The following is a 10530-nucleotide window of genomic DNA, read 5'->3' as shown; positions in this document are numbered from 1 at the left end:
TTATTTGTTTCATACAAATCAAACAGTTAGGACACAAAACATTATTCTGCAAAATGTTGTAGTTGAAGTTCCCCCTATGGTTGTTGGGGCTTGATTTCTAGGCTCAGTCTATGGAATAAAACTACACATTTTTTAATAAGGGGATGCAAAAGATATCGGCTCGGGATGCATTTAGTGTCGAAAAATGAGTTTATAAACTAAATTGAATACTGTTCTCTCCAGGAGTGGCTCCCTTTTTCCTGAACGAATACAGACATGCATATTATTCCTCTGAAAGGTGTTTCACTGAGCTCTCCTGATGACGGTGAAGATGGCCAGTGTCAGAACTACGGTCCCTGCTGCGCCACCAATCAGAGCTCCCAGAATGCCTCTGTCCATGTTCAGTTCCTCACACCTCTTACCAGTGTAGTAGGTGGTCTGGCTTGTTGCACACCTGAAAATCAGCACACAGATTTTTTTATTATGAAAAAGGATTTCCTGATGCATGATTAATTCCTCTGAGCGATAGAGCCCACATAAAAAAAAATACAAAAGATAAACTTTTGGTAATTTTTGGCCACGCACTGAATTTGCTGAGTGCTGTGTCATCTGGCTAGCAAGAGTAACTCAAGCAGTGGGCAGAGATTTGTCTATATATATATATATATATATATATATATATATATATATGTGGTATGTACACTAGAAAAGGTAGTAAACCCTGTTGTGTTGTAGGTAGGAACATTGGAATGGATAGAGAAAATAAGGTGTTGGGAATAAAATATGTTGGTTCATATGAATCTTGATTTGTGACGTCAAAAGGAAAAAGTTTTACATTTTGGGAAAATGTGCTTATTTGCTTTCTTTTGGATGGTTGGATGAGAAGATCGATACTACTTCCATGTCTGTGACCAAGAAATAACAAAAGAACGTAACTGCCCATAAATACAACAAACTACCATTTAAAGCAAATAAAACATGCTTACTCAGCTTTGGAGGTTCTACTAGGCACACTTTTTAGGCTAGTTATTACTGTCTTTATGCTAAGCTAAGCTAATTGCTTCCTGGCTTCAACTCTTACGGACATAAGAGTGGTATAGATCTTTTTATCTTACTGTGTGTACGATTTTTGTGATTACTAACGTAACGTTAAACGGACCACACAGCCCCAAGAGCCAAAGTAAATACACAGATATCTCAGCCCCACATGAAGATAATAAGATAGCAGTGTTATTTTGACCGCCTCTCAGAGTTTCAGCAGTTTAGTTGTATTCTTGCCAACTGACTGACTAGCTGACTGTCAGGCAGACAGACAGCATGACACAGGAGTAAAAAATACATAGTTAATATACTAACAAGAAATATATAGCTATAGAATACAATACACAACATAAAGAATAAATTAGAATACTCTTAAACTTCGAATACAATAAATATGCCAAACTACTTCAACTAAAATAACATAATATGGTTATTAGTATAGCTTTTTTAAGATCTGATGACTGTAAATTTAGATTGTATGGACCAAGTAGTAGAGGTAAATTACTGACCCCTATTTCTTTGGCGCAAGTGGCTACATTTTCCCAGTATTTTTTATTTATCATTCCTAGGAATGATAAAAAAAAAAGCTAAATTAAATAAATGCCAAAATAATGCTGAGGGATTGTTTTCATTAAATGCAATTATATTTAAAGGTGCTGAACCAGGCTAGCTGTTTCCCTCTGCCTCCAGTCTTTATGCTAAGCTAAGCTAATAAACTGGCTCTAGCTCCATACTTAACACACAGACATGAGAGTTGCATCAATCTTGACACTTCACTGTCTTATGTCAATGCTTACTCTAGCATTAGCCTGTGCCTATATGACATAGCATTTAAATTCATATGTTTTGGAAGTGATGATTGGCCAAAATACTCCCAATTCTCTAAAAGAGTCACACACCTGCATGAGGCCTTCCCTTCACTCTCGACACACACGCCTTCATTAATGCAAGGGTTGGGGCGACAGGGGTTGGCAGCACGTGCTTCTCTGTGTTTTGGAGCCTTCTGTCTCATTTCCACCTCGCTGATTAGCTTCTCATCTGTGATGTCATTACTTGGTGCGGCCGGATTGACAGGCACTTCAGTCTTGATCAGGGGGGTCAAATCTAACAAAACAACAAAAAGTTATTAAAAATGTAAAATAATGTGAAAGTTCATTTAAAATGGCAAGATGTATGTATGTAAGAGAAAAGTTTCAAAGTCACAGGAGGAAAAAGGAAATCTGAAATGAATTCAATTAATTGAACAGGCATTTGCTGGAAATGGTCTAAAAAATTAGCTGTTGTTTGACAGACTATTTGTCTAATGTAGGATTGGTCCAGTATAGCTGGGTAGAAGAGCTAATATTTCTGATTCACACCATTGAAGTCAGCAGTAATGATGAGGTCATTGCTTTTGAGGAAGCTCCTCATGTGCAGGTGCTTGTGAGAAATGAATGTGCTCCAGCCAAAGTCTTGACCGCGGTAGCACTGGCAGGACTCATCAAACACTGCTCCTGAAGTAGCTGTTGGTTTGGTCCAGCGGGGATCAGTGTCTGATGGGGGAAATAATAAAGAAAAAAACATTTCTGAATTCCATATATTTGTGGTTGAAACAGGATGTCAGGGTGGGGGATAATGCAAAGATAGCTAGATATATGAGGGGTTTACTGCAAAGCAATTTCGACAGAGCCTGGCTTTCTTTGCTGGCTCAAAAAGCCTAAAAGGGGTTTTATGCTTTGAGATACTCGTTATCTATGACTGGGGAGTCAAAGATAACAGATATCGCGACGGTGGTTACCAACTTGCTTTGATAACCAAGGTTTCTGTCCACAGGCTCTGTCCGAGTTTGGACATTGTATATGGAAAGAAATGTTGCTGAATCTTTGCTGAAATGTCATTTTTCAATTATGTGACTTCAACAAATGTTTGTACTACTAATTTTATTAGGGTGAGGCAGTAATTCAAACCCTATGCAAACAAAAGCCAAACTATCTGCATGGCTATATACTATACTATATTATACTATATATATCCTACTAGATGTAATTCAACTAAACCAACCCCTGCATCTAGCTAGAAAACCTTCTTTTTCCTAAATGCCAGTGACCTGGGCATACCTGTGGTGAAGCTTCTTGTAGAAGACATTCTAATTTTTGTATCAGGGTCCTGGTCCATGGCAACTATGGTTGCCTGCCTGTTTTTGGCTGGCCACTCCATCACTGCATCATTTTCCCCATTGCAGAGATGCAAGGTCAAGCCAACATAGTCTGGGTAAGCGCTCTCTTTTCCATTTGGGTAAACGCTGATACCGAAAGAATAACCCTCCGAGTTGAAGAAGCAATCGCTTTTAACCGGACTACCAAGAGGAGTGGTGGCGAGAACGCTGGTAAAGTTATGGATTTGCCAGACAGCACTGGGGCAAATGGTCTCAGTAAGAGTGATGTCATCGATCAAGATGTCACCAGAGGAGTTGGATGATCCTCTGATGCCTTGGAAGAAATATCGGAACTTCCCTCTCACTTTGAGAGTCACATGGGCTATTTTCCAGGCAGCATCTCCATTGCCTGAAAAGACAAAAAGCAGGTGATTTATTGGGAATGATTTATTAACTTTTCAATTCTAAAGGGTGTGTTTCATATTGGTCTTACAATGCAATAAACTCCACCACTACATTGATAGAAATGGTTTTCCACTAAAGGTTTTGGCATCGGAAATGATCAAATATATTACCTTTAATTGTGTGGATCTTCCTGACACTGCGTACAGTTCCTGTCCCATCATCAGTCCTGATCCATATCACCAGTTTGTCCCCAGCTGCTCCAGTCATCTTATAGAAGAACTGCAGGCACTCCTCGTCTCTCTTGGGGTAGAGGATACGTGACTCCAGCAAGGCGCTGCTTCCAGCTGCACCGGAAGATGTGTCAAACCTCATGAAGTATCCAGAATCTAGGGAGAGAAGCGGCCATCGGTACATATTGTGTTAACTCAATTATAATGATGACTGGGATTAGAGCATAATGTTCATCATGTCCCAATCTTGGAAGTCATTGGCTATCAGTCTGAAGAAGAAAGCCTCTGGGGGCAACAGCCAATATTTCTGGGATTCCGGTGTAACAGATATCCAGGCCAAGACTTCCTCTTCCGTGTGTTTCCGTTGAGAGGCGCAGTCTAACATGGGATTGTTGTAGCCAGTTTACAGGCTAATAAAGAGTCAATTGTCGACTGGACGATAGCCAATGGGTTCCAAGGTTGCATTTCGGCCAATGCACACTGCCTCTTTTCTTTCTCCACACAATCTATTAACCTCCATACAATCAGCACCTGCTCAAACATGATTGGTCAATACTACTCACACTACAAATGGAAACCCAGTTTGCTAGTGGGAGAATGCTGCACTCTTTAGAGCGATAATGTTCAACCCATACTAGCTATAAACTCCCCTTGATTCCCAAAATATTAGATTGCCCTTATTTCAGTAAAAAGAAAAATAACTCTTGTGATCATCAAATAAATATTAAGTGTGTGACACTTTTTGTCACAATTATTTTAATTACAAGATGTTTTGTTTTGAGATTTATGTTTGATTTGTGTATGATTTAATTTAAAAAATTGCTCAGTACCTCTGCAGCGCCCTGCCACAGTGTGGTCTGTATCAGTTGGAATGCTCAGCGTCTGGACCCAGTCTGCGTTGTCTTCCTCGTTCTGGATCATGCCACATATGTTGATCAGCTCAAATGAGCACTGGTCCAAGAGGGTGTGTGTGTTGGCTGGAACAGGACGGTTATCAACAGTCAACCTACAAAGCTTATAGCACTACAGTGACGGCAGAGAGGAGTACATGCTAGAATGTGATTGGGGAAATATGGAGGATCTACAAAGTAGTGGGTTTTTTACATAAAAATCTCTCTAGTGTGGCTCTGAAGCTTCATTTGTTTTGTTTTTGGCCACCACGGGGCAGCGGAACAAGCTCAGATAGGAACTACAGAGTCAGGTGATAATTCCTTTAGTGCCGTTTCAGATGAGAACATATATGAATTTCAGGTCTAGCATGATAATAAATCAGTTATTTCCTTACAGATCTTACAGATTATTTCCCTGCCAGGATATAGGATGTGAACCAGTTGCCTTTCTCTAACCTTTAGGTGGGCGTATAAGGAGACACTCACCACAGTCGTACATGCGGTTGAGCCTGGTGATGTCTACAGCACTGAAGTCCAGCCGCTGGCCAATGATTTCATTAAAATACGGTATGGTGGTGGTGATTGTGGGGATGCTGGCGTTCTTGTTGAAGGACAGCGGCCTGTAGTGCATGATGGACTCATAATCGTATGGTGTGTTCAGATCAGTGATGAAGTCATCCTCATACTTGTTGAAATTGTGCTCCATCCCTGTGAGGAGAAAGTAAAGTTTTTATGTAATCAACTGCTTAACAAAACTGCCACATAACATATTTATACATTATAAAACCTCCTATCCTTGTTATGATTGTTTGTTTTCATTCATTTCATTTCATTGTTTTACAAATGGTGTACATTTCTTTTTGAAAACAAATTTAGCAAGTCATGACACAGCCTGCAACCTAGATTGATTACACTACACTACAATTTGTGTTGGTTTTAGAACTAACTCACAGTTTGTTTTTAGTTCATTAAAGTTCATTTTAACATTTTGGCTGCATAAAATCTCTTGCTCAGCATTCTGCATTCTGTCCCTAAAACACACTAAAGGAGTCGGCTGTTCATTTTTTTCTGCAAAAGTACATTTTCTGTTTTTCTTTAAGACAGATTTACAGAAACAATACAACACAAATGCAAGTGATTGTGAGTGTATTTTAGTATTTTCCGCCCCACACCCTGCCACCCAACCCTCACCCATTGCAAGTGCAGAAAGGTCAAATTAAATAAAATTAATTAAATAACACAGTGAGCTCTTAATGAATACTAATTATACCTTACCTTATAACAAATGAATAATATTAGATACAATAAACAATAATGACAGTATAAGAATTATAAAGATAAATACATATAAAATAGAGTGAAGAACTTCACATATGCCATAAATATAATATTCCACACAAATACACAGCATCTAATGAGCGTTACCTCGTAACATAGGCCTAGTGTTTTCTATGCTAACAGTACCTGGCCCTGTCCAAATATGGTCATTGTGTTGGTTAAAAAAATCCAATATAGCGACGACCAAAATGCCAAACTGGAGGCTTCAGGGTCAAGGATAGTCCACAAACCAATGGGTGGCATCATGGTGGCTATATCCACTTATTTTATACCTATGCCTATGGTTGCAATTCAACCACGGCCACACACCATTGAGGACATCAGGGTCATGGCCTCAGTAATATTGCTGAGTTTACATTCTACTATTTCACATATAGTGTAGTTTTTGTTTTTGATGAAAACAGCAGAAATGTGGTCCAATACTTGGTGTATAACCAATCAACCGCAAAACCAATGAGATTCCCAACAGCTTCAACTTTGTGTTTATAGCTTATTAGCAAATGTTAACATGCTTAAGATGGTGAGTACGGTAAATAATATACCTGTTAAACATCAGCATGTTAGCATGTTTACTGTAAGCATGTTAGCATGCTGATTTGGAGTACTTCTAAAATCCTGGCCACAGCCCTGAATAAAACAAGAAATAGTTGTGACCCACCTTCTTCAATCTGGTCCCACCAGATTTTAACATAGTCTTCTCTATCTGAGCGAGACTGTTCATGGTAAAAGCCCAGAGCATGGAGGAGCTCATGCTGCACAATGGCCTTAGTGTCACACCTGGCCCCAATGGAAATATTCTGGCCTATGTTATCATCTCCAACATAGGACCAGCATCTAAATTGATCAAATGGAAAATGCAAACGACAGGGCAATCAAGCTAAGGTGCTGTTACTGATCTCTAATTAACATTTCATCACATCAACATTTCTTAATCTTAATGCTTTTGATGACTTGGCTGCATGGCCCATAAAGTTGTGCAACATCTTGCCGCTCACCCAGACAGCTTGGTGAAGGAGACATAGCTGCTCTCTCCCTCATAGGGCTTGAAGTCCACACAGGATCTCAGACGATATTCCTCAAAAGCCTGGAGGATCACACCTTTAGCATTCAATTCTAGAAGAATGAAAAATAGTGTCCAAATCAGTACATGTATATTTAGCTACTGAACAAATGACTTGTTAAATGTATTCATTTGTGTACGGTGTACCTAAAGAATCAGTTAAGATATAGGGGATGGGAAATTTCCACCTTCTTGTTTGATCGAGGATTGCATTCCTTCTGGGCTGTGAGACACATTGAAAGCAATGAGCAAGTAGACTTTAAGTTCTTGACAAATATCATCTCCACTAGGACTCTCTGTATACTTACATCACCTGCGATGTCTCCCTCAAACAGGTGTGTAAACCCTACATGTGAAAAACACATGTTTAGTACATATTAATATCAGTCAACAAATATATGATCACATGTATCAACAGGAGTCAGGGCTTAAAAAGTATACCTCTATTGATCTCAAGTATATCGTCCCTCAGTTCACCAGCATCTGCATTATCACCTGGAAGATACATTTATTGTTACAGCGAAAAAGTAAAGAAAATAAGCTTGTTTTATGTGCATATGATCAATAATGTAATTAGTAACCAACCGGTAAATGTCGGAGCAGCTTGCACCTAGCATATAAAAAGAGATACATCTGAATGTAAACCCTTCTATAGAGAATCATTTTTCAATTTCTGTTTCTTAACATGATTCCATTTCAAATGATTCATAAACGCCTTACCTTCAAAATCACAAAGATTCCAATCAGCGCAGCAATTTTCCTCAAACTGTCTCTAGAGCCCATGTTGTTATCCTGACACAAACATGTTTCTCTGTTGCCAGTGTAAACATGCCCATAAAGGCAGCATCTGGAGAAGAACTTTGGTCAGTATTAAAGTGTTTAATGAGTAACAGGCATTTCATACGTGTCTTCACGTCCTATTATACCACTGACATGTGGCATGCACAGTTAATGACAGCAATAAGCAATTGACCCTGTATATAGTCAACTAGCAATAAATGTATATAAGTCTAATAAAAAGTATGTTCTTTATGGGTTTGACCTCTCTTTTGCTGGGGATAACTGTATTTAACAGTTATGTACTCCCACGGCACAGACTCCGCTGGTTTTGGATGAGAATTACTTACCGGAAAGGAGCAGCTAAACTAGCATCTGTAGCTTAGCTTAGCATCTATAAAACAGCCTTAATTAACAAACTAAAATGATTTGAAAGGCTCAATAAATGTCCACTTGTATGAAGTTATGTCCACTCCATTTGTCTGCTTTTCTGGACGGGAAAAACCCAATTCTGAAATGTTAGCTGAAGGCAATTAAAAAATACTAATGTGGAATAGGCCTTAGTTGACATTAAAGCTGCAGTAGTGGTTGCTAGGAGTAGTTCATTTAAAGTCACATTTATCAAAGAAATATGTCTATGTTATTTCTATGTGAGTGTGTTGATCTCGTCCACACTTAAAGCCATTTTTCTATTACAACTTTACATAAATGTAGATAGGTCCCACTTCTTACAGAAAACCTGTTGACTAATCTTCGGTCAGTTGTTTTCTAACCATTTGAAAAAGACATCAAAGGGTTCAAAACCAGACTTATTTGATTTGCTGATCAGGTCAAAGATGCAGGCTGTGATTCACAGTTCTGAACCCTGGCTCAGGTAAAACTCCAAAACAGTGGGATCTTACATTTCCCATAATGCAAACAGCGTCTTTTTTTCAGACCCTGACGATCAGTGTTGGGAAGTTAATAATTAATTAATAATATGTAACGCATTTTTGAGTGTAAGGGTATTATGGCTTACAAGGAGCTGTCTCTACGTCCAGACAGGCTCCTTTCATTTGCCAGTTTGTTTTTGATTGGTTCTCTTGTTTGATTTTGCACCGCCTCTCGTCTGCCAATCAAATCAATGTGCATTGCTCTAAGCCAGTGTTACTCATTGCGCGGCTCGCGAGCCTCCCGCGGTTAATTGGTGGCTCGCGTGGCAGTGGGCTAAATAAAGGGGTGATAGATATGATTATTGAGTCAATACAGATATTTCATAAAAACACTAAAAACAAGCAGGGCTATTACATACAACCCATTAACAGTGTCTGCTCTATTAGCCTACAAATAATAGATAATAATAATTGATAAAAGATGCAAATATAGACTTGAAACAAGATATTTAAACTCGCTCAGCGGAACACTGATTTACTGCGGAGTTGCCAGTTTTGGCGGTCTATCAGCGCTACAATGGCAAATGTGCTCTTGGACGGGTAGATACATGGTGGGCTAGTATAGAAATAAACTTATGCTCATTAAAAATATGTTAACATAAGCATGCTTATGAATATGGACATTTGCAAAAAAATAATTTATATGGCTAAATTTGAACATTTAAATTGGAGGATACTACGACCAACCTGGCACTTCATACTCGCGTTAGCTTGGCTCCGGTCGACTCGTTTCACCATTTCATGCTAGTTAGCGGGTGTTTCTACAGACGTAAATTTGATCGATTTCTTATAAAAAAGTTGCACAGTTGGACAGAAACAAAGCGTGACAAACGAGGAAAATTAAGATTTGTCTTTGGAGCATCCAACCACCGCAAATCGAGCGGAAGATGCTGGAGCTGTGGTTTGTGGACAGACAACAGCTGCTCCCGTTAAAAAAGAAAGGTACGAGCCATACAAGACGAGTAAAGGAAATTTCAAGACAAGTGGACAGAGGAATTTGTATTTGTCCTCCACGAGTCGAACCCTTTGTGCTTAATGTGCAAACAAACCCGCTCTGGTTTCAAGTGAAGTCATTTGGAGCCGCATTTCCAAATGACGCATCCAAAATTCAACGAAATGTACGCACCTGGAAGAGAAATTAGTTTCTGGAAAACAAAGGCTCAAACACAAGACAACTAATACAGCTGAACGATTAACTGAGGCATCTTTTGAGATCGCATGGATTTTGGCTCGGGCTAAAAAGCCTTCTCAGACTCAAACATTGTGAAACACTGCTTTTTGGCTTCAGCTGAAATATTGTTTGCAGAGTTTAACAACATCATCCCAGTATTAAGATAATCCTGCTTTTAATGAATGCATTAGTTGGCGGCATTGCATGTTGTATGTTCTGGGTGGGATGACAGATTAATAAGCAGACATGCTTTTTATGACTGGATGTAGCTTTTCATACTTTGTGGTAAAAGTGGCTCTCCTATTGACTTTGTCGTATCAATGTGGCTCTCACGTAAAAAAAATTGTGAAGACCACTGATCTAAGCAACCTGGGCGGGTGGCCATGTCGTTGGACAAGAACGCCTTTCATTGCTGGAAATTCCACAATATTTTCCTTCTGAAGTCAGAAAAAGGCTCTAACTATATAATACAGTGAAAAGCTTGTTGGTGTTTTGAGGGTTTTTAACTTTATTGCTCAGTTTAACACATTTGTTAGAGAAGTAATCAAATGTAATGTTACATTGAATTGATGA

The 10530-nt window shown here is 39.0% G+C and overlaps 1 protein-coding gene across 1 annotated transcript; it reads right to left on the bottom strand.

The window, feature by feature from the left end:
* Window positions 1-282: 282 nt before the first annotated feature.
* Window positions 283-9952, bottom strand: mep1a.2 (meprin A, alpha (PABA peptide hydrolase), tandem duplicate 2). The gene is made up of 15 exons (XM_029425410.1): window positions 9913-9952; window positions 7798-7924; window positions 7663-7687; window positions 7519-7572; window positions 7386-7423; window positions 7225-7300; window positions 7013-7130; window positions 6676-6851; window positions 5166-5387; window positions 4620-4766; window positions 3730-3945; window positions 3117-3563; window positions 2379-2552; window positions 1920-2124; window positions 283-433 (listed from the first exon to the last, which is right to left on the bottom strand). Exons 2-15 carry the CDS (start codon window positions 7858-7860, stop codon window positions 283-285), a joined length of 2112 nt encoding a protein of 703 aa, XP_029281270.1. The 5' UTR covers window positions 7861-7924; window positions 9913-9952.
* Window positions 9953-10530: the final 578 nt, after the last annotated feature.

The sequence above is a fragment of the Cottoperca gobio genome, chromosome 24 (genome assembly GCF_900634415.1).
Source record: "Cottoperca gobio chromosome 24, fCotGob3.1, whole genome shotgun sequence".
NCBI classification, from domain to species: Eukaryota; Metazoa; Chordata; class Actinopteri; order Perciformes; family Bovichtidae; genus Cottoperca; species Cottoperca gobio.
The sequence above is the reverse complement of the archived record's forward strand: the minus strand, read 5'-3'. Positions and strand labels throughout refer to the sequence as shown.